At 43.4% G+C, this 13,830-nt stretch overlaps 1 protein-coding gene across 1 annotated transcript in view; it reads right to left on the bottom strand.

Annotated features, from left to right (window-relative positions):
• Window positions 1-6,584: 6,584 nt before the first annotated feature.
• The window catches only part of F9 (coagulation factor IX), a 48,058-nt gene continuing 40,812 nt past the window's right edge, over window positions 6,585-13,830 (bottom strand). Inside the window, exons 7-8 of the mRNA XM_074199587.1 lie at window positions 8,124-8,238; window positions 6,585-7,253 (exon numbers count right to left, since the gene is read on the bottom strand). Coding sequence (XP_074055688.1) covers window positions 6,706-7,253; window positions 8,124-8,238 — 663 coding nt within the window. The 3' untranslated portion in view covers window positions 6,585-6,705. The remainder of the gene's footprint in view (window positions 7,254-8,123; window positions 8,239-13,830) is intronic.

The raw sequence follows: 13,830 nt of genomic DNA, 5'->3' as shown, positions 1-13,830 counted from the left end.
TCCCTCTGAATATTACATGTGTATAATTTATAAATAAGCAAATAAACACATATTGGAGGCAAATGCTCAAAATATTTTTACTGATGGGGGATGCAATCAAAGGTTTTTGGAGACTACTGACATCATGAGCTGCCTCTAAAATGGTAAGTACTGAAAAAAAGCAGCTATCAGAGCAAGGAGAGAGAGCATGGACCTACATGGAAAGGTAAATGCAAGTAAACAACTCCAAGGCATCAGTGTTATCAGAACCAGGATCAGAATATGTGGCTGACCTCCCCCCATACCTGTAATATAATGGAGAGTCTCTGTAAGCAACACATTTAAATCCTGGGCTGGGCCAATATTTTTGTATGACTTGGTGGCTGATGGTAATCCAGGTCCATATGTCAGGAAAGAAATGGTTTTACTTGACTTTTCTCATTGCCTTTTTCTGAGAGCATATTCTGTTATGCTTTCAGAGTTATTGTTGAAATTCTGCCTGAGCAGATGGGATTTGACTAGAGATCAATGAATTGATGATGACCTGGACAGGATGTTGCAGACCATCTAGTTCAACTTCCTCGTTTGACAAAAGGAGGAAATTGAGGTCCAAGGAGTTGATGTAATTGGCTCAAAGTAATACATACAATTTATGAGATTATAGATGGTACCTGGGGGTCATCTAGTTCAACTCCCTCGTTTGTCAGAGGAGGGAACTGAGACTCAACAATGTCATGTGTCCTGCCTAAGGTCACATGGATAATAAACCACAGACCTGAGATTTGAATCTAGGTCCTTTGATGGCAAAACACTTTCCACTGTTCCATGCTGCACAACTTTCACAGTAGCATTAAGGGTACTCTCCCCCCTTTTCAATCTGAGATCTGAAAGGTCTTTTGCTTTGTGGAGATGCTCTTATTAGTTGGTAGAGTTGATTTTATTTTCCCAAGGGGAATGCCTCCCAGTGTTCAATAGCACAACCTAATGGGGAAATGGACTGTGAGAACTAAATGTACACGTTATAAGCCACTAATGGGAACATCTCCTTATGAGATTAACAGTTATGCCATCTAATAGCTATTTAATCCTATGAACATATACTAAACACCTCAGCCTACAGGTTGGGTGTACTAGATCCTGAATCACCCAGTCACTCAGTTAGAATCTAGTTCAAACTCCTCATTTTGCAGAGGAGGAAACTGAGATCCAAGAAAGTGAAATGATTTGCCCAAGGTCAGCCAGGGAATGAATGATATATCCAGATTCTCTGACATTAAATTCAATACCCTTTTCCTTGTTCTTCCTAAATTTCTGATGCTACTCGGGATCTCATGATCTCTGTGAACTGTGTCCATATAGACAGGACTGAAGAGCATCCTCTCTACCACCATACCCAATAGAAAAAAAGAAAAAAGAGTTCCCCTTTCCCTTCCACCCCAAGTCCTTTCCACACAGTTTGGCAACAAAATAGCCCATTTGCTCAGCAGCTCCCAGAGTCTGTTGAGCTTCCAGGTCTTGCTTCTTAATACTTACAGACAGCCTGAGGCCTTCAATCGGGAAAAGCTCCCTCAGCTCCTGATTGCAACCCATTAAGGAGAGTCTGTCTGTGGGGCAAGTCAGCTTACCAGACTAAATTTGATTACTGCTGAATTATTCTGACTGAAGCTCATCTGGGAACTGCTCAATAGCCCTCCCTCTGCTATGCCTTTAGCTCCAATGGAGCACTGACCAACTGGTGTAGGGAGGGTGGATTCCTGGGAATTACTGGGTGGGCAGCCAGTCCATTGGGGATCCAGGGCAAATTGTATTAGGTCATGAATTTGAACAGAAATCAGAGAACCCCAGAGTTGGAGGGGACCTGGGTGGGAATCTCACCTAAACTTCTCATTGGAAAGAAGAACTGAAGTGACTCAATCACTCTTAAGATAATCTTTTAATGACTTTCATAAAGGGGCAGCTAGGTGGCACAGTGGATAGAGCACTGGCCCTGGAGTCAGGAGGACCTGAGTTCAAATGTGACCACAGACACGTAATAATTGCCTAGCTGTGTGGCCTTGGGCAAGTCACCTAAAAAAAAAAATAAAGACCACCACAATCTAGCTGTCACCTACATCTGATTTCACACTATTACCTTTTACATACTCTTTATTTCAGTCAAAATGGTTTCCTTGCCAATTCCAAATCTCCTACTTTGCCTCCCATCTCTCTACATTTGAGTGGGCTTTGCCTCCTGCCTAAAATGTTCTCCCTCCTTTCCTCTTCCTCTTGCAATCTCTGATGGTGTTGTTGTTCAGTCATGTCTGACTTTTGGGGACCCTGTTCAGGATTTTATTGTCAAAGATGCTGGAGTGGTTTTGCCATTTCTGGCCCCAGCTCGTTTTACAGATGAGGAAACAGACCAACAGGGTGAAGTGACTTGCCCAGGGTCACACTGGTAGAAAGTATCTGAGACCACATTTGAACTCAGCTCTGCCTGACTCCAAGTCTGATGGTCTATCCACTGTACCACTATTTCGAGTTCCATTCAAAGCTTTTGAACTATCCTTCACCACCCCCCAATTACTTTGTATGCATTCTATATTCGCCTGGGTCCATGTTGTTTCTCCTCCATAGAAAGGAAACTTCCTGAAGGCAAGAAGTGTCTCATTTTTGTCTTTGCACCCCCAGTGACTAGCACAGTTCAGTCAGTACAGAACTGACATTTTAGTATCTTTGCCAAGAAAATACCAAATGATGTCAGAGAGTTGGATGTCATTGAAATGATTAAACCAAAAGATCTTAAGATTGTAATTGGAAAGGACCTCAGAGATCATCATTTTAAAGAGGGGGAAACCAAGGACCTTAGAAGGGAAAGGACTTGTTCAAAGTCACATAGGGAGGAAGCAGCAGAATCTAGCCCCTAAGTTTTATAGAAAAAAAAAAGCTGAAACCCAAGAAAACAGCTTGGAACACTGGAGAGAACACCGGATTAGGTAGGAATCAAAAGACCTGAGTTCCAATGTTTGCCCTGTTCAATGCAACCCAACAGATACTTATTTATTAAGTTTCTAAAATAATCTGGAGGCAGAAGAACTGCATTTGAATTCTCATTATTCTACTTGGTACCTGCGTGACCATGGACAAGTCACTCTCCCAGCTTTAGTTTCCTCATCTAATGAAATGAGGGTTTTAGTTTAGGTGATAAAACAAAGTGGACACAGATAGGCAAATGTAAAATACAAGGTAATTTCAGGTGATAACACTAAAGTCTGAAGGGTTTGGGAAGGGGTTTTAATGGAGCTAGAGATTTCAAGGGGTAGAGGGAAAGAGGGAGAATATTTCAGACAGGAGGCACAGCCTATTCAAATGCAGGGAGGCAGAATATGGAGCAGGAGATTTGAGAAATGGCGAGGAGATCCTTTTGACTGAAACAGAGTTTATACAATGGAGTACATAATGCAAAATTCGTATGGAAAGACAGATTAGGAAGGTTTTTAAAAGCCAGATTGAGGAGTTTGTATTTTGCCCTGGAGGGCTAGCACTGAAGGGAACCATGACCTATGCAAAAGGAATGCCAGTTTGGAGAGGGATGGGTTGGAGAGGGGAGGCGCTGGAAGGAAATCTGGTAGAGGGTCCTGTCAGTAGATAGGTGACAGGTGATAAAGACTTGAATTCGAATGCCACTCTGTTACTTCCTGGCTATACAACTTCTCTTTTCTCTGGGCCTCAATTTCCTGATCTGTAAAATAAGGAGGGCTTAAAAAGAGGGGCAAGCATAGTCCTCTCTTTTTGCTGGTACTATAAGCAGCTGGTTTTCTAAGAATGGCCCCCAAAGTCTTCCTTAAACAGCAAGGGGAAAATGTCTGTGATAGAATCTTGTACTTCTCCCCACTCAGCAAGGATTCTCTTTTAATCTGTCACTTGCAATATGAGATCAGCATGTTTCAGTCCATTTGGGCTAAGTAGCTCCTGTGCGTTTGAAAGCGTTAATGATCCTGGCATGGGCTAGCTAGGTAGAAGACAAGGGCATAGCTCACAAGCTGTCATCCCCAGGGCTCCCTTAAGCTGCGACAGGATCATAGGTCTGGAGCTGGGAGGGAAGCTCCAAGGTTGGAGAGATGTGAGGAGACATCCTTCAAGGAGGAGAGCTGGCAAACCGCAGGAGCAATGGCTGGCCCCAAGGGGAAGGGAGGATGGGCTTGGAGATGTAGGCTCCAATACTCTGCATCCACTCACCCCCGCCCCCATATACTGCCACTGTGGTGCTTGAAAGTTTGCCATGCACTTTTTTAGAAAGGATGTCGTTTGAGCCTGGAGACAGCCCTGTGCCAAGAGATATTTTTTATCCTGTTTTCCAGATAAAGAAATTGAGGCTGAGAGGTCAATATTTTTTTAGGTTTTTTGCAAGGCAGTGAGGTTAAGTGGCTTGCCCAAGGCCACACAACCAGGTAATTATTATTAAGTGTCTGAGGCCAGAATTGAACTCAGGTACTCCTGACTCCAGGGCCAGTGCTCTATCTACTGTGCCACCTAGCTGCCCCGAGAGGTCAAATTTTAACCTGGGCATTCATTACATCAAGTTCAATCCTCTAGCCACTGTGGGCCAGGCCTTAGGGATTCTAGCTCCCAAAGATCTGAGTTCATGGCTTGGTGGGGCCACCAGATGTCTGCTTCCATGGCAGCTGATCATCATGAGGAGGCCAGGAGGCCTTGCTTTTTCAGAGTAGAGCACACTCCAACTGTCCATTAAAGTTGTGGAATCTTGAATTGGCATACTGCTAAAACCCAAGGGAGACAAAAGTGTCTCTCCTCTGTTCCTAGTCAGAAACAACAGGAATAGAATTCCTTGTTTTGCTTTGGGAAACCTATTATCTTCAGTTTCATAGGTGAGAAAGAATGCACAGAACACTGGGTTTGGAGGTAAAAAGACCTGGGTTTAAATGTGACCTCAGACACTTCCTAACTGTGTGACCTTGGGCAAGTCACTTAATTGCTGGTTGCTTCATTTTCCTCATCTGTAAAATGAGGATAATAAAAGCAGCTACTTCCTAGGCTCATTGTTGTGAGAACCCAATGAGACAATAACTGAAAAGGCCTTTGCAAACCTTCAAGTACCAAGAAGACCATTTTTCTGTGCAAAGGTCTATAGACTTCACCAGACTGCTAAAGGGGTTTATGGCCCCTGAAAGTTTAAGAACTCCTACCCTCATAGAATGTAAGCTCCCTGAGGGTAGAGATTTCATTTTGTATCCCCTGCATCTCACACATAATTAGTTTGGGATGGATAGATTGTATAGTGAGGGGAAGGGTTCTGCTCTGGCCCACACAGATTCCAGTCCAAATATCCCTACTCAGTTCCGGACTCTGCCACTTTGCCAAATTTGCTGTACCCTGCCCATGAGGCCCTTGTAGATTTCTGGATTAGCTCCTCAGCTTATCCACTTCCAATCAATGAGTATTTCTTGGAGGACTTAGGTGTTTCTAAGTACATGGATGAGACCTGGAAAAGTCCCTGCCCTTTGGGAGTACCTTCTCTTGCTTCCTGGGATGGTTGTCCTATGAGCGGCAAGTCTGTTTCCAAACAGGTTTCTTGAGGACTCACAATACAGGTATTCAGTGTGAGCAGTACCCTGGGGTGAGTTGATCAGCTTTAGCTTGCCAGAGTTTGCCCTCTTCCTGGGACCTCACTCTATTTCCTGATGAATTTCAACTGGATTTTGTATTTTTCTGAAAAATCAAATCTCACAACTCCTTAGCACTGTCTTTCCATTCTCCCTCGTCCCCTCACCCTGAGTCTCCCGTATGAGTAGGTCATGCTGACAGGGTCAGGCCTCAAGTGGCAGCTCCCAGGATGTGCCCAAGCCAAGGCAGCAGTCGATGGGTGGCAAACCCAGCTAGATGCTTACTGCTCTAGCTACCTGATCATCATCTTGCAACAGAGGGCTCTAGGTTAGAGAGGGCATCTAGGAGATTAATGAGATATCTTCAGGTCAGGTTATAGAAGTAGAGACCCTGGAGAACTCCTTCCAATTCATGTTAGCCCCCAGGATTCTGGATATTTTACAAGTCACATCACAGAAATGATCATGCTACTTGTGGGGACCTTTAAGAGTATGGAACTGATTTGCCATGTAGGAGAGTAGGCTGCTATCTACAAAATGGGATGGGGAAGGCCAAAGGGCTGAATTGGTGACATCGTTTGGGTAGAGAGAGAAGAACATGAAAGGACTGGGGCCATGGGATGCTGACCCTGAGCATTGAGTGTCCAGTGGGGAGGAGGCAAGGAAGGAGCCACAAAGAGAAGATGGGTTGAGGAGAGAATGGAAACTCAAGGGGGAAGAGATGCAACGAAAATCCAGGGATCATGGCAAGAAGAGGGATTAGGGTCCGACGAAGTTAGGAAGACAAACTTTGCTTCACAGTTTTGGCAGGAGCTGACTTTTTGGAACTGATCACACTGTCAGAGCATAATATTTATTCAGTGATTGTATAGACACAATGGTGTAGTCTGAGTTCTAGCCAGAATTCTCTCTGTTCAAAAGAAAAGAGCAGCATTGGGAGATTATATATATATATATATATATATATATATATATATATATATATATATATATGTATATATGTATATGTAATATATATATTCATATCTAACAATTGATGGGAAATTCATTAGTAACAAAGCCATTCCTGTTGCTTATCTCAATCCCAAATAACAACATTCCAGAAAGGAAGCAAAGCTGGTATGGCTTAGATGTGTTTTGTGTTCTCTTTGATCCATTTGACGTAGTTGGAAACCTTCGTATAGATGCCATACTTGCCTTCAACAGCACATTTTTCTCCCCAGCTGATGATGCCCGTGAGGAAGCTGGTGCCCTCCACTTCTGTAGTATGGGGCCCCCCACTGTCTCCTTGGCAGGAATCTTTGCCACCCTGGTGAAAGCCAGCACAGAACATGCTGTTGGAAATGGTGAACTTGGTGGTGCGCAGGCATGTAGCTCTGTCCACGAAGGGAACATTTAGGACCTGGAGAATAGTGGCTGACCGACCCCTGTGAAAGATCTTGCCCCAACCACTCACAGTGCCTGTACCAAATCCGAGGAAGGTATTGGTGTATTTCTTGTCTGCAATGCAGATTGGAATCACATACTGGTTCAGTGTCAAGGGCTCCTCGAGCTCTAGAAGGGCAATATCATCGCCATATTTATTTTTGGAGGCATTATAGGCAGGGTAAGGAATGGCTCGGATCACATGGCGTGTCTGTTCAGTGCCTTCTGAAGTTTCTGTATCGTGCTCACCTAACAGAAGAAAACATGGTACCCTTTAGCATTTATGATTTTGCCTCATCATTTACATCTCTTTAGAGTTTTGAATCTTCTGAAGCATTTTCCCCACAATCCCCCTATTGCAGGTGAGGAAATTGAGACTTGGAGAGGGCACATGATTTTTCCAAAGCTACTTAGGTCATAAGGGATCAGTCAAGGGCTCTCTACACACAAGACCCAAAGATTTAAAACTGAAAGGGACCTTAGGGTGCATTTAGTCTAATCCCCCTCAATTCATGGATACAGAACTGGGATTTGAAAAGGTGGAGACTTTTCCACAATCAGTCAGGTAATACATTGCAGAGTCGAGATTTGAACCCAGGTCTTCTCTGACTTTAAAACCAGTACTCATTCCTTGGTACCACTCTAGCACTCCTCTCCTCCACATTCCCTCCTAAAGAAAGAACTCTCTGTCCTCCTCCAGAGTGCCCAGTGCCATGGACTTTGTTAGGGTCTCCAGGAACTCATATTCGACACCAAATGATCCTGCCAGAAGAATCCCAGGAGCCAGGTAACATGATCTCTAAAATACCTTTCACCTGCTCCAATTCCATGGTTCTATCTTCCTGGCCAGTGGTGGAAGGAGAAGGCTCCATTTTTCAGGCCAAACACTAATTTGAAGAAAGCACTTTCTTCTCATTTAGCTCTTGGATCTCCCACAGAGGAGAATGCTCTCCCTAGTCATTTAGTCCCTCTACAAAACCCTCAAGATGAATATACATGAATATATCCAGTAATGGCAAATTTGCTCTCTTTTTACAATAGCTTATTCAGTTTGGGGACAGTCTTGTGATGCTATGGCATATCTCAATGGGTAATTGTCCAAAGCTCTATTTTGCTTACCTGCAACAATAGTAATTTCTCCGGCAGATTCAAGGCAGTGGGCTGCAGTTACAATCCATTTCTCATTGATGATGGAGCCACCACAGAACCCTTTAATCTTTCCATTCAAAATGACCTGTGTGAGGAAATGCACCAAGGTTTTCTGATTTATCATTTTGAACTGATGACAAGCAAGAAAACGGGAACAAAATTCAATTCTTCATGGTCCCATTGAGAATAATATAGAGAGTTCTTTAGGGTCTGCAGTGGAAATATTCCTCATCAGGGTCAGTCTGTTTTTGTCACTGTTTCCCAAAGAAAATGGGTTGAAGGAAAGGGTAGGGGTGAAGGGCTAAAGGCCAGTCAAGGTAAAACAGATAGACTTCCTTGATTATTTGTGGCCTCATGAGTATTCTTTAGAAAGTGTGAGTCTGTCAGTGTCTGAATTGGACCATGGAGATAATAAGTTTGACCCTGGTAGAAACTTGAAATTCATAATCTAGCATCAAGCATGTTGGAACAAGAAGCCAGTGGCATCTTCTTCCCTGGAAGAAAAAAAATTGGAAAAATATATTCCTGTCTAGGAGGGCTCCTGGAATCTCCTTTAACCTGAAATGCTATGAAATGAAGCTTAACGTAAGAGCCTCTTCCTCAGACCTAACTAGGCAATGGGGAACTCTAGTAGGCGATATACCCCTAGAGTTCCGCATAGAATGATGGGTCGATTTCAGGCTTACACATGCCTGAAGCAAGAGAGATCTTTCCCCAGTCTGGCCCAGGAATGGAGCAGAAAAGTCATTCAAGGCAGGGGTTCTGAACCTTTCTTACGTCCTGGACCCCTGTAGTAGTCCAATGAAGACCATACATCACTTCTCAAGAATAAAGTTCAAAAACGTACCAAATAAAACACACTAACTTTCATAGGAAACCAACTCTATCAAGTCCATTTATCAAAACACTAAGAAAAAAACCCCAACATCACAGGTCCCATGTTTACAATTCCTGATCTAAGGCTTGTGGGAGAAAAGATCTGTGCTATGAAATCCGTGAGCAAGTCCCCTGGTTTATAGCAATATTGGATTTCTTTGTGGTGAAGTTAAAAAGAAAAATTTGCTTCTCTTCATTTTCTGGATCAATTTCCCAAATTTCATCTATTTCCCATAGGCCTCCAAACCCTGATCCATCTGCTGAGAGAAGTGGGAAGTTCTGACCGCTAGAGGGCGCAATAAACATTTGTTTAAACACACTTTATATAGAGAAGCACACAAACACACAGGGATTGTTAAGGTTTTTCTTTTTACTCAAGCCAAGGTATAGATTCATAGCCCACTGGAAAAAAAAATTGTCCATGATCTTTTTGAGGTGTGGCTCAACAGAAGAGGCAATGAGGTTTTTCAATGAGAAAAGAGTGGGACTCTATTTTCCCTGAAATTCTTCCTTCTCTAACTGGAGAAGCCTGGCTTTTCCTAGGGTATCAAAGGTAATCTGAGTAGGTTGTGAGATCTGTGGGGAGCTCTCATTCCTCTCTCTTATCCCTACTCTAGGCAAAGGTCCCCATGGAAGGGTGGAGCTAAGGATGTGATTCCCTTGGGAGCAAGAGGTCCCAGGGCTTGAACTTATTCCCCAAGGGTCCCTAATTCTTTTGATCACCAGCTGACAGTCAACCCCCCAAATCTGATACTGTTCAGATCAGTTCTGAAAGACAGGCTAGCTTTGTTTTTAGGTTTTTGCAAGGCAAATGGGGTTAAGTGGCTTGCCCAAGGTCCACACAGCTAGGTAATTATTAAGTGTCTGAGACCGGATTTGAACCCAGGTACTCCTGACTCCAGGGCCAGTGCTCTATCTACTACGCCACCTAGCCACCCATGAAAGGCTAGCTTTGCCCAGCTCCAAGGGGCAACAAGTCCTCATTCCCCCTTCATCAGGACAGATCTGCATGCTGTTTTCATGTGGAGCTAATATTTTTCTTTCACACCTTGGTCTGACCTAAGTTTCTGCCATGTACTTCAAAGTAGTCCTTTTCAGAGGGTTAATTAATAATACTATGGCCCAGTGGTGGAAACTGCAAGGCCTCGGTTGGAGTCTGAGCCAGGTGCTTCGGGTAAAAGCCCAGCTGGGCTGTCTCGTGGCTGGGAGATCTCACTTAAACCACGGACCGACACCTTCTCCTTTTATCCCTTATCTGTCAAATGAGGGACATGAATGGGGCACCATGGAAAAGCAGCAGAGCACAAAGGTGAGATATGGTCCTGGGATTTGAAATCTTGGCATTCTTTCCCCTCCCTTGGCTTCCATTTCCTCACCTGTGAAGTGACGGGCTTGGACCAGTTGATCCCCAAGCGCCCACCCCCCAGCTGTAAATCTAGAACAGCAGGAGAATGTGTATGTGTGTGTGTGTGTGTGTGGGGGTGTCTTGTATTGTTGGGGGAAGAATTCTGCTCAACCAGGCTTCAAGAGGACCTCCCAAAGCACAGGTAAGGGCCAATTTCTGGGAAGCCATTTGGATTCAATTCTCCATGGGCTAGGGAGACTGTGACCCTCTAGTTCACATCACTTCTTTGCAGTTCTTTGTTCAGAACCCCAGCCAGAAGAATCACTTTTTCCTCCAGACCTTTCCTACCTTCTACCACCGCATAGCATTAGTATTTCAGGTAGACCTCTCCTGACCTAGGCAATCTCTTTGTTCTTTAGAGAAATGCTTTTGGAACAGTAGAATTTATTGCTCTCTCTCTCTCTCTCTCTCTCTCTCTCTCTCTCTCTCTGTCTTTCAGTTTCACTTTCTCTCAATCTCTCTGTCTCCCTTTGTTTTTGCCTGTCTTTCACTCTTTCTCTCAATCTTTCTGTCTCTCTTTGTCTTTGTCTCAGTCTCTGTCCCCCTCTCTGTCTCTCTGTCTCTTTCTCTGTCTTTCACTCTTTCTGTCTTTGTCTTGTCTTGTCTGTCTTTGTCTCTGGCTCTCTCATTCTTCTCTGTCTTCACGATTTCGCTCAGTCTCTCTGTCTCTTTGTCTCTCTATCTCTGTCTCTCTTACTCTATCTTTTACTCTTTCTCTCAATCTCTGTCTCTGTTTCTCTCTCTGTCTCTCTCCCTCCCCCTCCTTCTCTGTCTTTCTCTCTCACTCTTTCTCTTAATCTTTCTGTCTCTGTCTCTCCCTCCCACGATCTCTCCCTCCACTTCCACTCATCTTCTTCCTGCCTCTATCTCCCTTGCTTCTTGCCCCCTCTGTCCCCCTGCCTCTCTCTTTTGCTCCTTGCCTCCCTCTCCCTCTTTTCTTCTTCTCCATTCCCATTTCCTTTGCCTCTCTCTTTCCAACAAGACTAAACTATCTCAGCATGATAGACCTGCAGGAAGCTTGCTCTCCACCTCCAGGTATCCTGCACCTATTCATGGGCCATGGTTTATTTTCATGGGCTGCTGGGGGAAATGCCAATATCTCGAGCTGTGCTATTCATTGTTCAGCCTGAACAATCACTGAAGGATATTTCATCAAACAGAAACAACTCTAAAAATAGGGACAAATATTCTAGTTTAAAAAAAAAACAGAGAAGGCGATGGGGGGGGTTACAGTATTTTCATTTCAAATAAAGGTGACCCATTTTCATCTGAGATGGGAAGAATGAGAATAATAAGTCCCATTTCTGCAGCCCTTTATGGTTACAAAGCACTTTGCATAGATTATCTCATTGATCCTCCCAGACCTTGGTGGGAGGAGGACTCCCAGAAGGCAGCATTTCCGAGCAAGAGGAACCTCAGAGATCAAATAGTCCAACCTGTGAACATATATCTGGCAACTAGATTCAGATGACTCTGGAGGAGAAAGTGAGGCTGGTGATTTAACCCAGCAACGCCTCACTCACATCCAGCTCACGTTTTTGTCATGGCATGTCACCTCACTCATGTCAAGAACTTCCTTGAGAACCAAGGACAAGCATCATCATCATCATCATCATCATCATCAATCATGTGAACAGGAATCCTTTCTAAAATTTAGCTGAGAGGTGGCCAGGTAGACTCTGCCAGAAAACCTCTAAGTTCCATCCTGTTGGGAGGTCATAATGTAAAAAAGTTTTGAGTTGAAATCTGCCTCTTTGCAGCCTGTACCCATTGCTTCTAGTTCTGCCCCATGAAGTCAAATAATACAAGACTTTACAGCTCTTCCACAGAACAACCCTTCAAATAATTGGACAGAGTCATCAGGTTTCTCTCTCCCCCCACCCCACTCCACCAGCCTTCTTTTCCAAACTGAACAACTCAGTGTGGTTTCTAGTTCCGTCCCCATTCTTATCACCGTCTTCTGGACATCTTCCCTTTTGTAAATGGCATTTCATAAATGGTTTCCCCATAAGTGAACACAGCTTTCCAGATCTGGCCTAATCAGGGCATGACCATCACCTCCCTCTTGGATGCTCCTTCTCTGGCATTGTTCTAGGTGACATCTAAAGTCTGTCCTAACTCCAAGCCTATGGTTTTCTTTTTTTTTTTCCTCAGCTTCACACAGGCTGAACTTGTCAGGATGCCATGCCATACTATTGACTCCTCTTGAGTTTGAGAGCCAACATAGCATGGTGCAGTGGAAAGAATGTTGGATTTGGAATCAGAAGACCTAAGGCCAAATTCTACCTCTTTTATTTATCACCTGTGTGACCTAGGTAGGACAAGTCACTTCTCTAAGACCTCAATTTTTTCTTCTAGAAAATGACAAGGAGTTTTAGACTAGATGACCTCAAAGATGCCTTTCATTTCTAAGTCTGTGATCCTAAACCCCCCATATCCCTTTCAATTCAACAATTTATTGTTAGATATACCCCCACCTATATTTGTGCAGTTGATTTTTAGTGAAATGTATTATGCAAATATTATCTGCTCTTGGAAGATAAGGAAATTTGGACTTTATAAAGGTGAAGTGACTCGCCCAAGACAAAAGATGGAGAACCTACCTGGTCTTCAGATTCCAAATTTACTGTCTTTTAACCTTAATCCCAAAAGTAGCTTGCCCTTTCTGAATTAAGATTTTTTGGTGGGATTAAGGTCAGTCATATCCCACCATCCTTCCCATCCCCACATGAAAAGATAGAGTTGACTATTTGCTAGAATCAATGAAAACACTTTTGGGGGGGAATATCCCATCTGTTACAGCTGTCTCTCATGGTCCAATTGAACCAATATGGTACTCTTTTTTATATCAAATCTTAAAAGGAAATGTACAAGAAATGGAAGAAAAGGGCACATCACCAAAGGAAAATAAATACAAAAGAGTGGCCAAAACCTATAAAAGGATGATGCCCAGGAAGTAGAGGGAAGACCCAGAATGGCCCAAGGTGCATGAAGATAATGATAAAGGCTTTTTCAAAGTTTTGTAAAGAATTTCACATATGTTAGCTCATTAAATCATTTCAACTACCCAGGGAGGTAAGTGCTATTATCTATATTTTACATATGAGGAAGCTGAGGCTGAGGGGAGTTAAATGACTCACTCAGAGTCATACAGCTAGCTACTATCTGAGGCAGAATTCAAATTCAGATCTTTCTTGACTCCCCTTGCAGTACTCCACATACTAGCCCACCCACATGCCTCACATAATAGCATTTAACATTTAAAAAATGTTAATAAGAAAATGATATTAACAAACAAACAAACAAAAATAGCCCCTCTCTCAGGAATTCACTATTTCTTTTTGATTCAGTCTTCTCTATGAAGGAGAATGTTCTTCAAACTGGAAATGAGAGAAT

The sequence above is a fragment of the Macrotis lagotis genome, chromosome X, assembly GCF_037893015.1.
Source record: "Macrotis lagotis isolate mMagLag1 chromosome X, bilby.v1.9.chrom.fasta, whole genome shotgun sequence".
In the NCBI taxonomy this organism is placed as follows: domain Eukaryota; kingdom Metazoa; phylum Chordata; class Mammalia; order Peramelemorphia; family Peramelidae; genus Macrotis; species Macrotis lagotis.
Note: the sequence above shows the minus strand (reverse complement) of the source record. Positions and strands in the feature narration are given on the sequence as shown.